The sequence below is a fragment of the Oncorhynchus clarkii genome, chromosome 5, assembly GCF_045791955.1.
Source record: "Oncorhynchus clarkii lewisi isolate Uvic-CL-2024 chromosome 5, UVic_Ocla_1.0, whole genome shotgun sequence".
Classification (NCBI taxonomy): domain Eukaryota; kingdom Metazoa; phylum Chordata; class Actinopteri; order Salmoniformes; family Salmonidae; genus Oncorhynchus; species Oncorhynchus clarkii.
The window spans coordinates 55,055,231-55,074,519 of record NC_092151.1 but is presented as its reverse complement, the minus strand read 5'-3'; the positions used below and the strand labels follow the sequence as shown (position 1 = coordinate 55,074,519).

Genomic DNA, 19,289 nt, shown 5'->3' with positions numbered 1-19,289 from the left:
CAAAATCAGTTTGAAATGCATCAAAACAAGCTTGGAATACATCAAAACAAGCTTGGAATGCATCAAAACAAGCTTGGAATGCAACAATAATGCACATAAATGCACAGAGTATGTTAGAATAGTAGCAATGGTGAAAACACATTTTAGAAGATTCAAGGTTTTTATTATGAACAAATTTACAGAGCAGCTTCAAGGTAAACTGTAAATAATGTCAGAGCCCATCTTTTTTTTTAGAACTGAAACCTTTCGGTGTTTGAACTGAAGTACAACGTAGTACAATGTAGTACTGCAGTAATTGAGTTCCTACACCCCCCCCCCCCCCCCCCTAGAATAGCACCCACTTACAGTATATGGCTTATCTTTTGTCTGAAGGGTAATGTAGTTACATTGACATTTTCCTCCATAAAATAACTCCATAGTATATTTGGGTCTCACTTTATTTGGATAGTCCTTTACAGGTGATATTTTGATTCCCAGATGATGAATAAACTCTGTCGACATGCAATAACTAGTAGGTTTGCCATGTATCCTTCAACCACCCTGGAAAACCAGCTGACGCTATCAATGATTCAGCTTGTGCTGAGTTACTGTAGTTAAACATCTATAGCACACTACCCCAAATAAAATATTGCCAATATTTGTGTTGGTATTGCCCTTTAAGTGTGGTAATCCACATTCCTTTTCAGTGATTCTGTGCTGGCGATGAGCAAATGTATCTGCGTTCTGGTGCCGTGGTGCAGGTCATGGGTATCCATGTTTTCTGGCTTTGGGCTAACACACATGTGGATCTAGAGGCAGCACTCTCGGGCTGCTGCTCTTGGGCTCGGTCCCTCTTGAGTCTGGAGAATGACAGGGATCTGCCGTCCGTCCAGGTCCAATGTCCCGGGCTGCCTGACAGGCCTGTAAACATATGAAACAAGTATTCAGGAAAAATACAACTCTGTGTTCTGCTGTAAGATCATTTGCAAACAGAGAATGTAGCAATGTTCCCCTTACCGATCCAAAAGGCCTGTTTCCCAGCAAATTTCCATAACCAAGCCATGTCTTTTTTCGACTGGACACCTGTTAGATTGCTGTCAAACCTTAGAAAGAGCATTAAAAACAGAACATTAGTAGTTAATGCATAGGCGGATCACCTATCCTCCAGAACCAACAGAATGGCTAGTCTACTAAAGATATTCCTTATATAGCAGTAGCTTACTACTTTTAACCTGGGCCTATAAGTAGTAGATGTAATGTAGCTCCCCTTACAGTAAGGTGCAGGCCCGTTGAGCACTGCTCCAGCTGGCCACGCCAAGGCTCAGGATGTAGCAGTGCCTCCTGTAGTGGCTCCAACCCGTGGGGCAGGAAGTGCTCACTGACCTCCCAGCCTGGGCCATACAGGGAAGGAAAGAAAGAATGAATGAATGGATGGATGTTCTAAACAGTGTTGTGTTCGAGACCGATTCAAGACCAGAGCAAATCAAGTCTGCGTCAAGATCGGAGGCGGGGGAGAGACAGAGTCAAGACAGAGACCGGGAGGGTGACAAGGTGTCCGAGACCGAGTCAAGACAGAGACCGGGAGGGTGACAAGGTGTCCGAGATCGAGTCAAGAAAAATGGGTCCAATTCAAGACCATGATTGCAATTTTGCCAAATCACCACCAAAATAAGAGTTCAAAATGTCCAGTATTTCTGTGTTCATATTTCAGAACAACATATGGATTCTCTAGACATCCAGAATAATTAAAAATGCATATGGAGGGTAAATAGAGCCACACTACAAATTTTTACTAACCCAAACACGGAGGTGAACAAGGTGCTTTCTACACCTTCAGAGAAGGGCTAAGCATTTATACAATAATTCTTATAATAATATACAAATTATGATAACTATATTGTTATTTTCAATGATGTTCTGATTTAATCTCTTCGGGTTTTGTTGGTTTAGGGTTAACATTCTCTATTGTACTACATGATTGATAGATCGTAATACATCCACTACACTACTTTGATATGCATCAGTAAATGCAGTGCCCACTGAAAAAAAAAGTGGGTATACGATTTATACCTGCATATACCCTCCACTACAGCGGTATAGTGGAGGGTATACGCAGGTATAAATCGTATACCCACTTTTTTTTTTCAGTGGGCACTGCATATACTGATGCGTATCAAAGTAGTGTAGTGAATGTATTACGATTGATCAATTATGTAGTACAATAGAGAAATCATGTACAAAGTAGCCTACACAATTGTCATTTGTGTTTTAGAAAAAGTTCACCGCTACATGAGTGCGCTGGTATTACGGTTGCTGTCCTTCCAGAAACACAAACCTGTCACACACTGAAGGCCTATAGGTTCACCACTGAGCAAACATGTCTATAATAGATATCAAGGCTGTTAAAATATTCATGTTTCAAGAAAGGAGTGTACATATTTGTCCTGGCAAAGCGGTTTCGGCAAGAAATTCTGAATCCGAGACACTCAATATGTGGTCTCAAGACTGACCTACATAGGAATAGTTTATTTGATTATAACTACACTAAGACTCTTCTGGGCTTTGAGATTGCCAGTCAGTTCGTGTGTGTCCATCCAAAACATCCAACCAAAGTTCCCTCAATTTTTTTCGGCACTGAGCAAATTTCAGGTTTACTGAGTGCAAACTTGACAATTGTGAAAATTCTGTGCAAGTTCCAGCGCACGTTTACTGTGAACACTGAGTCTGTACCTGCTTTAAGTTACAGCTTCAGACAGTGGTCTGTGGCTATTTGATCATAATGTAGGTCAACCAGTATCCTACCATCAAAAACAATGGGGAAAATGCATCCCATAACATTTTAACATGGAAATAGCTGTTCTATCATTCAGCCTACAGTAGCAGCCAATATGTGGTGTTCAACGTAGGCTTGATATTAACCTGTTAATCAACTTGTCCTTCAGACAAGGTGACTGAAAATGTTGTTGTGTTGTTTGATGCAAGAAACCACTTTACAAAATAAAAGGTGTCTAGAAATGTACACGTTTTGTGCTCTTGTAGAAAGCAATCAGTCCCCTATTGCTGACTACAAATGATCTATAACTGGGCTAATAACTCACTAACAAGCAAAGGATATGATTTTTTTGCGTGCATACGTGGCTACATGCAGCTCTTGCTATGATCTCAAAACATATCAAATCTAATGTTATTTGTCACATGCGCCGAATACAACAGGTGTAGTAGACCTTACAGTGAGATGCTTACTTACAAGCCCTTAAACAAGAAAATACAACAAAAAAAGAAAGAGATACGAATAACAGATAATTAAAGAGCAACAGTAAATAACAATAGTGGGGCTATATACAGGGGGTACCGGTACAGAGTCAATGTCAATGTGCGGGGGCACCGGTGTATACATAATAACAGAGAGTAGCAGCAGCGTTCCAGAGAGGTGATGAGCTGTTCAGGAGTCTTATGGCTTGGGGGTAGAAGCTATTTAGGAGCCTCTTGGACTTAGACTTGGCGCTCCGGTACCGCTTGCAGTGAAAACAGTCTATGACTTGGGGGGCTGGAGTCTTTGACAATTTTTAGAGCCTTCCTCTGACACGGCCTGGTATAGAGGTCCTGGATGGCAGGAAGCTTGGCCCCGGTGATGTACTGGGCCGTACGCATTACCCTCTGCAGTGCCTTGCGGTCAGAGGCCAGGCAGTGATGCAACCCGTCAGGATGCTCTTGATGGTGCAGCTGTACAACCCTTTGAGGATCTGAGGACCCATGCCAAATCTTTTCAGTCTCCTGAGGGGGAATAGGTTTTGTCATGCCCTCTTCACACCTGTCTTGGTGTGCATGGACCATGTTAGTTTGTTGGTGATGTGGACGCCAAGGTACTTGAAGCTCTCAACCTACTCTACAACAGTCCATCGATGAGAATGGGGGCGTGCTCGGTCCTCCTTTTCCTGTAGTCCACAATCCTCTTCTTTGTCTTGATCGCGTTGAGGGAAAGGTTGTTGTCCTTGAACCACACAGTCTCATTGTTGTCGGTGATCAGGCCTACCACTGTTGTGTCATCGGCAAACTTAACGATGGTGTTGGAGTCGTGCCTGGCCGTGCAGTCATGAGTGAACAGGGAGTACAGGAAGGGACTAAGCATGCACCCCTGAGGACCCCCTGTGTTGAGGATCAGCATGGCAGATGTGTTGTTACCTACCCTTAGCACCTGGGGGTGGCCCATCAGGAAGTCCAGGAACCAGTTGCAGAGGGAGGTGTTCATTGATGAGCTTTGAGGGCACTATGGTGTTGAATGCTGAGCTGTAGTCAATGAATAGCATTCTCACATAGGTGTTCCTTTTGTCCAGGTGGGAAATGGCAGTGTGGAGTGCAATAGAGATTGCATCATATGTGGATCCGTTGGGGCGGTATGCAAATTGGAGTGGGTCTAGGGTTTCTGGGATAATGGTGTTGATGTGAGCCATTACCATCTTTTCAAAGCACTTCATGGCTGCAGACGTGAGTGCTATGGGTTGGTAGTCATTTAGGCAGGTTACCTTAGTGATCTTGGGCACAGGGACTATGGTGGTCTGCTTGAAATATGTTGGTGTTACAGACTCGGACAGGGAGAGGTTGAAAATATCAGTGAAGACACTTGCCAGTTGGTAAGCGCATGCTCAGAGTACACGTCCTGGTAATCCATCTGGCTCTGCGGCCTTGTGAATGTTGACCTGTTTAAAGGTCTTACTCACATTGGCTACAGAGAGCGTGATCACACAGTCGTCTGGAACAGCTGATGCTCTCATGCATGCTTCACTGTTATTTGCCTCGAAGCAAGCATAGAAGTAGTTTAGCTTGTCTGGTAGGCTCGTGTCAGTGGGCAGCTCGCGGCTGTGCTTCCCTCCGACGAGCGTTGGAGCCGGTGTAGTACGATTCAATCTTAGTCCTGTATTGACGCTTTGCCTGTTTGATGGTTCGTCGGAGGGCATAGGGGATTTCTTATAAGCGTCCGGGTTAGAGTCTCGTTCCTTGAAATCAGAAGCTCTACCCTTTAGCTCAGTGCGGATGTTGCCTGTAATCCATGGCTTCTGGTTGGGGTATGTACGTACGGTCACTGTGGGGATGACATCATTGATGCACTTACTGATGAAGTCAGTGACTGATGTGGTGTACTCATCAAAGCGATCGGAAGAATCCAAGAACATATTCCAATCTGTGCTAGCAAAACAGTCCTGTGGCTTAGCACCTGCATCATCTGACCACTTCCTTATTGAGTGAGTCAATGGTACTTCCTGCTTTAGTTTTTGCTTGTAAGTAGGAATCAGGAGGATAGAGTTATGGTCAGATTTGCCAAATGGAGGAAGAGGGAGAGCTTTGTACGCATCTCTGAGTGTGGAGTAAAGGTGGTCTAGAGTTTTTTCCCCCTCTGGTTGCACATTTAACATGCTGGTAGAAATGAGGTAAAATGGATTTAAGTTTTCCTGCATTAAAGTCCCCGGCCACCAGGAGCGCCGCCTCTGGATGATCATTTTCTTGTTTGCGTATGGCCTTATACAGCTCGTTGAGTGCTGCTTTAGTGCCAGCATCGGTTTGTGGTGGTAAATATATAGCTACAAAAAATATAGATGAAAACTCTCTTAGTAAATAGTGTGGTCTACAGCCTATCATGAGATACTGTGGGATACAGCTTACCTCGAGACTTCCTTAATATTCGATTTCGTGCACCAGCTGTTATTGTCAAATAGACACAGACCGCCACCCCTTGTCGTACCGGAGGCAGCTGTTCTATCTTGCTGATGGACTGAAAACCCAGCCAGCTGTATGCTATACATGTCATCATTCAGCCACGACTCTGTGAAACATAAGACATTACAGTTCTTAATGTCCGGTTGGTACGATAGGCTTGATTGGAACTCATCTTTATTATTATCCAATGATTGCACGTTGGCTAATAGGACTGATGGTAGAGGGGGATTACTCACTCGCAGTCGGATCCTTACAAGGCACCCCGACCTACGTCCCCGATATCTCCATCTCTTCTTCATGCGAATGACGGGATTTGGGTCTTGTCGGGTGTCTGAAGTAAATTTTTAGCTTCCGACTTGTTAAAGAAACGAATCTCCGTCCAGACGATGTGAGTAATCGCTATCCTGATATCCAGAAGCTCTTTTCTGTCATAAGAGACGGTGGCAGAAACATTATGTACAAAATAAGTTCCAAATGACGTGGAAAAACACGCAATAGGTTAGGAGCCCGTAAAACGTCAGCCATCTCCTCCAGCGCCGTCTATCCATCTATCAGTAGCGGTGCGTGGGTAAAATTACTGGGGAAGCCAAGCCATCCACCACGCCAAATAAAAGCCATATTACGACTTGTGTTGTGAAAATTGTGTTGTTTGCTCAAAAAATCGGTTAATTCATATGCTTTGCGACCGTGATGTATAAGCCTAAAGGCCGAGACAATAAGAAGACACAGAGGCAGAATACATTAAACCACACCTTTGTTTTGCCACAAAACCCAGATAGCGACCTCTGTCCAGAGAAGTCCACAAAGCATATTGCATGTACAGTAACAGACATGACCTACAGCGTGGTCAAGCAAGTTAATGTTTCCCACATTTTCGGACCCCTAAACAACTATTGATTTAAAACCACAGAGGGTAACCGCAAGTCGCAAAGAAAACAAGAGCGGCCTCCACTATTCCAGCGCCATTTCAAGATTATCAAATCATCTCAGCTTAGTCCAACACAGTGACAAATTAAAAGATACCAAAAACTATTTAGTCCAATCAACGTAAGCTAAATATTATGTGGCTGTCCAGGTTCTGATTTCTGTGTGCGTGTGTGTGTGTGTGTGCGTGTGTGTGTGTGTGTGTGCATTCGTGCAAGTAGAAAAACATGTTGACTCACCCTACCTGTAGTGAAAAGCCAATGCCATCCTCCTCTCTTTCATGTTGATGAAATGGTCTATCACTCTGTCAAACACTAAACACTTTTATTTTTTGTTGTCCTAGGCTACCTGGTTAAAATGTTTGCTCTCTAGCCTAAATTCCATTCATAGGCAACCTTAGCTAGTTAACATTAGCCTTCTACATCTAGCTACATATTAAACTTCCATCCTCCCAGTGTATGAGTGTATGAATTAATGGTTGGATCAGAGTTGACGTTATCATCATTGTCCAGTACGGAGAATTAAGTAAAACCATGAGTCCAAATCCCTATCTCCATCCATGGCTAATTTAGGAAAGAGACAATAGCTACAACAAGATGCAACAATTCAAGTTTTTCTGTCAATGATTTATGCTCTCAATAGGATTTGATAGGAGAATCGCCAAATCCAAGCTGGCTTCCCATGACACTTTTTTTAGGTGCGCCAGGACCATTCCCCAGTTGTGCTCGCTTAGTTTAGCTCAATGTTGATTGGCTCATTTTGCCTACTTTTTTTTGTCAAAGGAGGCCAGATGCTTGCTGGCTTCCCTTGCGTTCAATGCTAGGGGCGGCAACAATGTCATACTCATTTGGACCAGACAACATCAGATAGATGGCCTACACGTAGAGAGACAGAGGGGGGCGCTGTTTCGCTCGCTCGGATGCTTTCTCCTGTGAGATACATTCAATCTCTTGCGAATTGAAGGAAAATGATGAAACAGAGAGATGAAATAAATGATTTAATGTTTAAAAAAAGTAATTGTTGGTAAAAAAAATTTGGGAAGCCTGGCTTCCCTTGGCATCCATGAATACACACCACTGCCAATACATGATTACCGCATATTGGCTTTACATGAATTGCCCGGCCAATGTATTGTTGTTCAGGCCATTTAGAAACATAAATGTTTCAAATTTGAGGTAGGCTATATGATTACACTAGTAATAGATCCGCTATTGTACACAGCTGAGTGAGCATACATTTAAATAATTAGCTTTTTATTTTACTGGGCTGATGGTGCCTGCATCAGATGGTCAGTCTCAGCGGAGGGAGAGAGCAGCAGACTGAGGGTCCATCTCTCAACGTCCCTCCTCTCTCCCTTTCCTCCACTGACACTGACCAAAAAGGGGCACAGTCTTCCAGCTGATGGCGAAACTCGAGTCACACCGCATTATTTTTGCCTCATGCACAAATTCATGTTGTTACTCCTATGAACAGAGAAAGTGAAATATTCCTTGATATTAAAAATGACCCAAGAAACTAATAATAACAACGTAAGCCTATAGATACACTTTCCTACTCATTCATTACCGCTGCACTGCTTGTTGTAGCGCTGAGTGGAAATAGGAAGAATGTGCATTTTATGGCTTATGAAAGTGTTGAATACAAAGTGTTGACAGTGCTGAGTAAGAACTTAAACATGAACTCACTCATAAAAACAGCAGCTCTTTGCTGTATACATTGGCAGTCTCTCTCTAGTCGTGGTTTTAAACGTTTTCAAATCTCACAGTATCAACTTCTCTGTAGCTTTCTTTTATGCCTGCCACTTTATTGCAGACACGGTAATCTGAGCCATCCGATTGGCCAGCGGTAAACCTAAAGTGCACTTGATTTGCTCTCTGGGTCCTGCGCGAAGGAAGAGTTTGAACCTTCAGACACATGAAATGGTTCAAAATGGCAATCGTTCACATATCCGGTTCGCAGGGCCAGGGCAGCTGACTTGGGTGCACCTACCGTCAGCAGCCTGAGAAAAATTGTTTAAAAAATAGGAACACAATGCTTTATCGTAGTTTTTTAACTGAAATGTTTGGCGATCGATTAGGAATGCCTTGAAATACGATCGACCAGGTTGGGTGACCACTGCTCTAGAAAGTTTAGTGAAGTTCAATCTTGTGCTTCTCTCTGTGGGCTAATATTTCTGGGCAGTAGTCCTGGGGAGCTGCATGGCAGGACTAGTACCCCACTAGCTCCCCTTTAGTTAAAACAATGCCCTCACCTTGCGCTGTCGACCAGCCTTGTGTTGTTTGGGCGAGGGTACAGGGGCATCATCCCGGGGGGCATCCCCCACCCTCACCTCATGGAGGAACTCCCTGTGGCCAGACCAGCTCCAGATGGGGATCACCTGGAGGTCCGGGTGCACCTGGGGGATGGGCTCTGGAATCGGCAGCCTCCTCTCCTCTAGTCTCAGTGGGGTGAGTGCATGGAACTAGTGGAGAGTGGGGACACAATAAAATGTGACACACGGTGACACATATATACAGTCAACTCCCTGATAAATGCAACAGCTTGACCCTGTTTGTGGCAATGAGAACTAAACCAGAGCATGCCGTTATCATGAGAAATTCAAAACAATGTTCAGACATTTGGACTGGAAAGGTATATTGCACTTAGGTAGCGAGTGCACTTATCAGGAGTCGACTGACCGCTCTCCTTCCAAAGTTGTGAGGTTTACAGTATATGGAAAAGTCTTACCGTCCAGACTTTCTCTTCACTCTTTCTCCTGACACCTGAATGAAGGACCTAGAATCACAGAGGAGAGACATAGCTAACATGCAGTATAGATGCTGGCACTATTCATAAAACCACTAGGTTGAATTTGACATATTCCCTTCAGGAGAAATTCCACAACCAATCAATAGTAAATTGCAAGTTTACGCCTGGCTTCGACAACTCTCTTCCGCAGACATCATTTGAATATCAATAAACCGCCAAAGCTTCACATCAGTTTCTCAAAAAATAAAAGCTTAAAGTCAACATTGTGTTGTTGATTGTAATCGTTGTGCTGGGCTCCAATCAAGTACTTGGTGAAACTCGGAGGCTCACCGTGCGACTGTTGCTATTACTGTTGCCCTGCAGTCTGAGTTGTCTGGTGGCCTGGCTGTGAAACGGAGTAGCTTGATCCTGGGGCTCCCCCTCTCCATCCCCATAGTCAAGGAAGGGCCTCCGGTTGGGCACGTCCCCCCTTGGTGGATGGGGGCGGCCCTCCCACAGCAGGTCTGTTTCAATGTCAGTGACGTGCTCCTCTAGCTGTGGGGACTGGGGGACGTGAGCGGTTGAAGGTACTCCTTTTTCATCTGCCTCTGCCCTCAGGTCCTCTGGGTCGCACATTCCTGTAGAGAGAGAATGCGAGACAGAGCGACAGCGAAACCAGGGTCATGTTCATTAGGGCACACAACGGAAAACATTTCAAACTGTTTTGCAGTGTAAAATAAAAATGAGCGTTTCTTATTGGACAATTCCACATAGTTCCTTCCTGTTTCAGTCTGCTTTCTTCCGTTTGGCGCTTAATGAACATGACCCTGGGTTATGTCCAGTAAAGTACAACAAGAGAGAGTGTACACTTATTGGGCACATTCAGGTCGGGCCTCCTTGTCATAAGGAATCCCAGACATCACACATGCATGACATTTAAACACCACTCTGCATCAGTATATCAAATGTCCTAATTAACCATAGGCAACATGCACCCTCTGCTGCCTAGGAAGGCTTACAGCAAGTCCGAGTACAGAGCATCAGAACGCAGCCCTCAACTGTATTATATAACCAATCATTGAATCATTCTTAACTCGCCTCCTCTAGGATCCACTATCTCCACACTGGCTGAGTTCCTCTGACCCAGAACAGTGTTCTTGGGGCCATTCAGAATCACGGTGAACGTCTCATGGTTTTCTTCCAGGCCGTCGTCTTTCAGGTAAATGTTCCAGGTTTTCACGCTGACTCCTAATCAGTCATATAGGGAGAGAGAAGAGGAGGTAGCCATATCAACTAATAACATTATTATAGGTATATCAACTAAAGCCCCCCCCCCCCCCCCCCCACACACACACACACACACACACACACGAGCAGGGTTGGCCACTCTTTGATGTGGATCATCACAGACCTGGATCGAACTGGATCAGACTGGCCGTGCTGTGGGTGAAATCTTTCCCCACCTTGGCAGTACCATCTTCCACCTGAAAACAGAGAAAGAGGGGTTGACATTCTTCGACTTAGATTCAAGTCCCATTCAATTCAACGTATACAACTGTGCCACCAGACATTGTTTTTCAAGGTCAATTCAATATGAGTGAGTAGGACTGTTAACCCTTGACCCTAGCTGCTCTAGTCCACAGCTTGGCTGTTCAGTTGACTGGTGTGAGTTGTGTTCAGGACACCACTCTACTGCACCTGAATAGCAATGTAGGCCGGGTCCATGCTTTTCCCACTGCGCGTCAGCTGCACCTGCAGCATGCCTGCGTTCTCACACACCCGGTAACACGTAGCCGACAGCTCCACCCGAGACCACGTCAGCTGCAGTCTGCAAGACAGGCCACAGGTGCGGTCAAGAGTGAACAGGAGAGGTCAAGCGTGGCTAGACTCCTCTTTATTTTATCCTCGTTCCATCTGTATGTGCTTCAGCCAACTCTGAGTATCATTGTCATACCATTGACAATACAGTACGTACAGACCTGGGAACAGTTTCTTTTTTTTACATGGCATCAGTCATGACATTTGGGAAGATTCTAAGCTGTGTGTGAATCGGTCTATTTTACCCACTATAACTGTGCACAGAAAGTGCCCACCTCCAAATGTATCTATGTAGTATAAAGCAGTGTCTCTCAACCTTTTTTGTATCGTGAACTGTTTACTTACCAGCCCTTTCCCAACAATGCAGAATTAAAAAGTATGAAAATATTTGATTAAATTGTTTTATTTTTTATTATATCGCAATAAAATAACAATAACGAGGCTATATACACGAAGTACCGGTACCGAGTCAATGTGCAGGGTTACGAGGTAGTTGAGGGTAATACTGTATGTACCAATGGAATAAAGCCTACATTTCAGGCAGCATGGTGTTTCCCGCAGGGTCAGTGACACGGAACTCAAAGCTGTCCCCTGTCACCTCCATGTCGGTGGGGATGACATAGAGCACGGCGCGCTGCTCCAAATCCCTCTGGGTGAAGCGTCCTTTGATGTACGCCCCTAGGCAAACACGAAGAACGGGGGAAAAGCTGTCACCACACTGCACAGTGCCCACATCAACTACAGAACACTTTACTATAACCCGGATGTATTCACTACTTACTCGAGCTCATTTCCTGTGAGGTACTGTACTTTCAAATGGCACCAAGACGTGCTTTGTATCCACAAGACTGTAACATGTACTATACACCTTTCTTGAAGGTACAATCTAGATATTTGACTGAACATACAATATCCTCAAAACCTACCACCTCTCACTCAACATACCCAGGTAAGTATATTAAGTTCATTTCAAGTAAAAAAAAAAAAAAAATGTAATCACCAAAAATGGAAGTAATTCATCTAATTTCCCCTCTGTTTATCTATAAAGTTGATACAATTCGAAGAAAAGGAGCTACCGGTGAGGGAGTTCTCTAGGTAGCCGAAGTGAGGCGGCCGTGTGATGGTGAACTCCAGTTCCTGGGCGGGACTGTCGGGGTCAGAGGCCTGGAGGTCACGTGACGTGATGTAGATGCCTTGCTTGTCCCCTGGTCCCCCTGAGAGGTTCTCCACTGTACTGGGGATCCTCTTGGTCACCAGGCTGGGGGGATTCCTGTCCACATGCTCCACCTAGAGGTGGACAAGGTCGTGCTCATTAGCAGAGAGAACAGTCTATGACTTGGGTGGCTGGAGTCTTTGACAATTTCTAGGGCCTTCCTCTGACACGCCTGGTATAAAGGTCCTGTATGGCAGGATGTACTGGGTGATGTACTGGGCCGTACGCACTACCTTCTGTAGCTCCTTGCGGTCGGATGCCGAGCAGATGCCGTACCAAGCAGTGATACAGCCAGTCAAGGTGCTCTAAATGGTGCAGCTGTAAGAACCTTTTGAGGATCTGAGGGCCCATACCAAATCTTTTCAGCCAATACTGGTCCTGGAGACCCACATGTTGCGCATGCTTTTGTTCCTGCCCAGCACTAACAAACACAACTGATTAAACTGATCAAGGTCTTGGTGATCAGCTGGTTAGTTGAATCAAGTGTGTTAGAGGTGGGCTGCAACAAAAACCTGCACACTGTGTGGGTCTCCATGACCAGTGATAGTGACCACAGTAAATCTACTGTCACCCGCACTTCTATCAATAGGCCAGAAGAGGGTGCTCTGATTACGTCTCATGACAAAATGACAGTTTGGTCGTTGAGTATCTTAATTCCACTGTAGGAGACAGCAAGTCTTCATAGATGCAATTACTTTAAAAAAGCGTGTTGTGTTCTGGTACGTTATTTTTTGTAAAACATCAGACGGAAAAAATTTGGACATTGTTTGGCCCAAATAAAGTCCTCTCTGATTGCATTCAGAGAAGAATTATAGAGAAATAAGGACTAATATATTAAGGATATAAATGATAGTTATTTACAGAACTTGTTATCATGCACTACCTGTACTATAGCCTCGGGGGTCCTCCACTTGTGAGGTCTGTTGTAGATATTATTCATGATGCTAGTGCCACTGTACTGAACGCAGAGTACAGTCTTAACGGGGCCAGAGGTTGAGCAGTTAGAGGAGCGGACCTGCGTTGTTTAGCTCACGGTGGCGTAGCGCGGCTCTAGCCAAGTGACAGACAGAGTGTCTCTCTAGACCGAAGGGGACATTTGCTGGCCAGGCTGCCTCACCTGTGCCTGCCTACGACCCCTACCCAAACCCACACACACTGAGGCCCAGGGCAGGGTGGGCTGGCCAGCAGGTTATCCGCCTGGCTGACCGGGTTCAGCTCTAGAATATGTGAGTGCATGGCGACAGGACCCAGGAGAGGGGAGGCACGAGGAACACAGTGTCACAGCAGCAGCCTCATTCACCTGGCCAGAACAGCCCAGCAGGCTGACAGTTTAGTATGCAACACTGTAGGGAGGCCTGGGTTAACTCTCTCCTCTCTCCCTGTCTGAGTGAATACCACCACAAAGATAGCTCATGGTGAAATCATTGCTTGTGGGAAGAAGAAGATACATGATTGGTAGTTTGGATATTATTCATCTTTCCATCCCTTTATTTCCCTAACATTTTGTTCTCCCTTTTAAACTTTATTTCCGTTGCAAATGAAAGCCGCAAACGTGTACATCTGTGTACTGTATGTCTGGTGACACTGTATGCTTAGAAGCCTGGGTTCATATTCACAACGCGTCTGAGAGTAGGAATGCTGATCTAGGATCAGGTCCTTCATGTCCATATACACTGAGTGCACAGAAACACTGTGCAAGAACACTTTCCTAATATTGAGTTTGCAACCCCCTTCTGCCCTCAGAACAGCCTCAATTCATCGGGGCATGGACTCTACAAGGCGTCGAAAGCGTTCCACAGGAAGCCATGTTGACTCCAATGCTTCCCACAGATGTGTCAAGTTTTCTGGATGTCCTTTGGGTGGTGGACCATTCTTGATACACAAGGGAAACTGTTGAGCGTGTAAAACCCAGCAGCGTTGCAGTTCTTGACACACTCAAACCTGGCACCTACTACCATACCCCATTCAAAAGGCACTTAAATGTTTTGTCTTGCCCATTCACCCTCTGAATGGTACACATACACAATCCATGTCTCAAATGTCTCAAGGCTTGAAGAGCCTTCTTTAACAAGTCTCCTCCCCTTCATCTACACTGATTGAAGTGGATTTAACAAGTGACACCAATAAGTAGCTTTCACCTGGATTCCCCTGGTCAGTCTGTCATGGAAAGTGTTCCTGATGTTTTGTACACTCAGTGTATGTTATAGCAAGGTTTATTTCAGCTTGAACACATTCACAGCTAAAAGCTGAGTTACAGTACACAGACAAAAAGGAAATCAAAATGAGAAGATCTTAGGGGACTGGAGCCGTTTGGGACTGGAGTGAGGGAGGGAGCATTGTATAATAAGGATCTAAAAGGTGTAACTGGTCCTAGATCAGCGCTTATATTCTGAGACACTTTCAACTTTTTTTGATTTTTGATTTATTTTACTAATTGGTCTTTTTACCAGTCAAATCAGATCTTTTTTCAGAGCTGATCTGATTGGTCAAAAGACCAATAAGTGAAAAAAAAAGATCAGAATTACGTCCCTGGCATACAAGATTTGCCGAAGTATAAAAACCAGTAAAGCCCACCTGTATTGTGAAGACCAGCGGCTCCTCCTTCAGCTGTCCATACTCCAGGTATCCTCTGTTAGTACCATCAGACGGCATCAGACTAAACCTGTCAATCTGGGCCAGGCTGCCCTGGTAGTGCTGGTAAGCCAGGTCCATGTTGTTGATATCAGTCTGGGTAAAACGGGGTAATGTCAGTGGGTACCCCTTGAGGAGCAGCTTGCCGTACTGCGGGGGCTGGGTGAGGGCATAGGTCAGGTTCCCCACAGCAGTATCTGGGTCGGTGAGCTCCAGGTGGTCTGGTGTGATGGACTTCACCGCTCCCTCTGTCAGTTGGAGGCCGGTATTGCGGTTGAGGGACGGCGGGATCCGGTCACTGTGTTCTATGGTGAAGTGCAGGGAGCCGCTGCGGGAGCTGATGCCGTTGGTGACGACGAAGCTGTGGGGAGGAAATGGAAAAGTGGATGGATGAAGTTTGGTTATTGGCATGTAGTTAGGCGTATACATTTATATAGGCACGTAGTTGGGTTTTGTGGTTTTGCTGTGGGCTGCTGCGGTGACGTGTCCATTAAAACACAGGAGATAGAGGTACAGTTCAAAGGGCAGATGCCAACTCGTGGACAGCTTGTATAACAGCAAAAGATGGATGGGGAAAGTGTGCAAATTTAATAATATAAGTAATCGGGCCATTTTTTGCATGATGCCACTGGCAAACACGATCTGTATGATAGAAAGTAATTAGCTATAGAATTGAAAAATAACTACCAAAATTAATATAATCTCAGTGATCTAAAAACATAAAATTCATCACATTATTCACCGATGAGGCTAGCTTTATTACAGATCCAATTTAAAAAGGCAATAAGTCAATCATAAGGGCCCCTTTCCCATTTTCAAGCTGGTTGAGTCTTGTTGTGTGCTCACAGACTGGTCCATGGCTCACCACATGCTACAGTGACAATGTACTGGAGCTGAAATGGGGACAGTGGTTTGTGTGTGTGTGTGTGGACAGATTTTAGCCCTCGTTCAACCCTCTGCCAAGTCAATCTGCCTCTCACACACACAGCCCTGCAGCTGAGAACTGCCCTAGGCTCCACCAGCCACCACGAACAACACACTGGCCACCACACACACACACACACACACACACACACACACACACACACACACACACACACACACACACACACACACAGGTCCCCCTCTCTAAGCCAAACCGGTGCAACATCTGCCATCTCCACCGTCCCATATTTGCTAGGTAATTGTTCCCAGAGATGCCTGTCTGTACTCTGTACACTCCTTTTCTGGCCGCCATGGCAACCGATGCCAGCCGGCATTATCATTCTCCTAATAATGCCCATTCATCATCCGCTGTCACGGTGACCAGAAGAGGGGGGCATAGAAAACACCTTCTGCCTGGGGCCTGGGCCAGGCCCCTGCTCTGACGCACAGGTGTGTGCTCAGGTGTGGCCCCATCTGAGGCGCCAACCGCTGCCATCACACACTGCCACCAGTCCCCCTCCAAATGGAACATTCTGTATCACACACCAATACAGCGTGCGCTCATACACATAGGTTTGACCAGAACCAAGTAGAACCCAGTAGAAATAGTCACAGTTAAATAGATGGATGCTTTGGATCTAAGGATGTGGTTAGTTTGTATTTGAGTGCTGAGAAGCGGGTAGATAACATGGCTGATTGCTCTATTGGGTTCAATGTGTCAGTTAAGAAATACCAGTACTGCTGCCCCATGCTGGACGGCTATCACCTCCCTCTTTGGCAGAGAGCATTGGCAGTGTGTGTGCCCCCACTAAAGCGCTCCCCCCTCTCATCTCCTCTCAACCTCGGCTGGCTTGGCTGCAGAAAGGCTCCTGGCTCCCAGCTGACCCTGAGGTGAAACACAGCCAGGCTCTCTCTCTATGAGTGTGTGTTTGTGTGTGCCAGGCTTCTGGGTGACAAACCAGCGTCCTCAGACACACCAGGGACGGAGAGGAGAGCAGACAGAGGAGAGGACAGGTCAGCCATACGCCCGCCATCTCTCTCTCCACCCAAGCCTCCTGCCAAATTGGCTGGAAGAGGCACATAAACATACTGTAGCAGAGCTCTCATCTCTTCACACTTTTCATTTTTTTTGCTGAGCTTCTTTTGATGCTCAAATACTCCGTCCGAATTTGTGTGATACATTTTGGGCAGGCACTAAAAATCTTTCTTATTCAGTTAAAATCAACAGACATTTTATGCTATATTTTTTAAGTCAAAAGGAGATATTATTATTTTATTGTTATTAACATAATCGTGCCTGAAATTTGAGCCAGACACACATCCAATTAAATCTGAATGAACAGGAAAGGTTTAAATTCAATCATCCAATATTCCACTAAGGTGTCAGTCTGAAGAAAATGGACAATACACTATTTCAAGAAATGTTTGTATCTTGTATGTCCAACAACAAAAAATACAAAAATGAAACAAAACACCACAACGTGTTAGTCTGACCTGAAGGAGTCCTGCTCATCCGTGTGACTGTTGTCATGGGTGTAACACACACGCTGGGCCGCCACGTCCAGCTGGGAGAAGCTGAGGAACGGCATTCCAGGACGCTGGACGGCGTGGACGTGTCCGTGTTTGGGCGGGACGGACACGGTGTAGAGCATCTCCCCCGGTCTGGCAGCCCCGTCCGTAGCCAGTAGGATGTCTGTGGTCAGGATGAGCCGCTCTCCCTCCATCAGGGTGACCGGCCTGGTGACCAGCACTATGTCACCTGGACACAGGAGAATAGTTATTTAGATCAAGCAATAGCAGTTTTTTGCATCTATTATACTGTTACATGTATCAAGGCTTCATTTATTTACTCTTTGAGTTTAAAAATCGATAAAAAAAGTGTATTATAAACATCAAATAAAGCATTTTAGAGCCCGTTATCAGGGACTGTCAGCTTATCTTAGTTGCACTTGCTTCGATAGGCCGGCACAATATGAACTGCACCAAAAACCTGTACGAATGGTATGTTTTCAATAATAGCCTGGCAGTGACTTGAGCAAGCAATGATGACGACGACACAACAACAAGAGAACCGCAGAGGCAACCAAAACTCTACGTCTGTTCACTCCCTACATCCTTCAATTATTCACGTTCCGAGGTGGCTCTTCCTGCGGTGCCGAGTGTGTGGGCTTTTCTCACCTTCGCTCCTCCAGGATCAGAGGGCACCGAGCCAAGAGGGCCAAGCGCACCCCTGATTGCACTCCCTCTCCTCAACTCTCTTCGCTTCTCTCCGCCTCGCATGTCATGCTCACCCAACTGGAAAAGATGGCCTGGCTATAGGGAAAGCCACCTATTCAATTATACATGGCCAAGATGCAGCGGCTGGAGAAAGTTTGTTTTGGGACGTTGCTGATGCATGTGTGGTGCGTTGAGGCACAAAATGGCTGCCGTGCCTTGCTCCACCCAGGTTGTTGTGTCTTGGTGGGTTAACAAGGTGTACTGTTGTGGTATACTGTTGGGTAGTGCTGTAGCTGAGTGCTGTACCCTGTCTAGGAAAAGTTCAGTGACTGAATTGACCTATTTCTTTACCTTTTTCTTTGCCAGCCAAGTGCTACGTAATGCTAGATCTGTAGACAATACGCGACTATGTGTTATGTGATTAATAAAGTAGTTACATTATTGCTGATAAGATGAGGCTCCTCCAGAGAGGAAGAGATGGTCCACCTCAAAATGTCAAAGACAAATTTCCTGAAAAAAAACTTGTGTGCTTGTTTGTCTTAAAGTATTTAAGCAAGAACTCATCATAACATTGAAACTGTGCCCATTAGGCTGTCCTGTCCTCACCCTTCTGGATGGTGCGTACTGAGATGAAGAAGCTCTGAGGAGGGGACTCGTTGTCTAGGTCACTGAGGGTGAAACGGATGCTGTCATGACCTTTGAACCCGGTGCCAGTAGTGTGGGCATACCACAAGCGGTTAAACTCCACATCCTCCTGGGTGAAGTTTTGACCCGCTCCAATGTCTGTCCAGCCAGCTTCTGTCTGCACAAAGGGAAGAGGATACACAAACACATTCAAATTTTAATTTTACACCTGGTTAGATGTAGGTTAGGAGGGTAACATCAGATGTATCTGCGGATGCTATAGTGGTTCTTCCTTTAAAAGTTACGTCGTACAAGTCACGTCATACTGCAGCACAGCTTGCGGGCTGCCACAGAATTCTATGGCACATTATTTAAGTGTCAGCCATTGTGGCCAATAATGCTAGTTTGTGCTAGTTTGACCCCCAGAGAGAATATTTGAGAAGCATTTGACTGTTTTTAATATTGGCTGTACTAGAGAATTTAAAATATATTTTTTAAGAACATAGTATATGGGATTGAT

The 19,289-nt window shown here is 45.3% G+C and overlaps 1 protein-coding gene across 1 annotated transcript in view; it reads right to left on the bottom strand.

Annotated features, from left to right (window-relative positions):
* Window positions 1-141: 141 nt before the first annotated feature.
* Window positions 142-19,289, bottom strand: part of LOC139409019 (Fras1 related extracellular matrix 1b) — a 60,609-nt gene continuing 41,461 nt past the window's right edge. The window contains exons 24-37 of the mRNA XM_071153658.1: window positions 18,752-18,947; window positions 17,423-17,687; window positions 14,948-15,365; window positions 12,237-12,447; window positions 11,694-11,838; window positions 11,041-11,170; window positions 10,754-10,826; window positions 10,441-10,590; window positions 9,694-9,980; window positions 9,343-9,390; window positions 8,867-9,076; window positions 1,252-1,370; window positions 997-1,082; window positions 142-900 (exon numbers count right to left, since the gene is read on the bottom strand). Coding sequence (XP_071009759.1) covers window positions 683-900; window positions 997-1,082; window positions 1,252-1,370; window positions 8,867-9,076; window positions 9,343-9,390; window positions 9,694-9,980; window positions 10,441-10,590; window positions 10,754-10,826; window positions 11,041-11,170; window positions 11,694-11,838; window positions 12,237-12,447; window positions 14,948-15,365; window positions 17,423-17,687; window positions 18,752-18,947 — 2,556 coding nt within the window. The 3' untranslated portion in view covers window positions 142-682. The remainder of the gene's footprint in view (window positions 901-996; window positions 1,083-1,251; window positions 1,371-8,866; window positions 9,077-9,342; window positions 9,391-9,693; window positions 9,981-10,440; window positions 10,591-10,753; window positions 10,827-11,040; window positions 11,171-11,693; window positions 11,839-12,236; window positions 12,448-14,947; window positions 15,366-17,422; window positions 17,688-18,751; window positions 18,948-19,289) is intronic.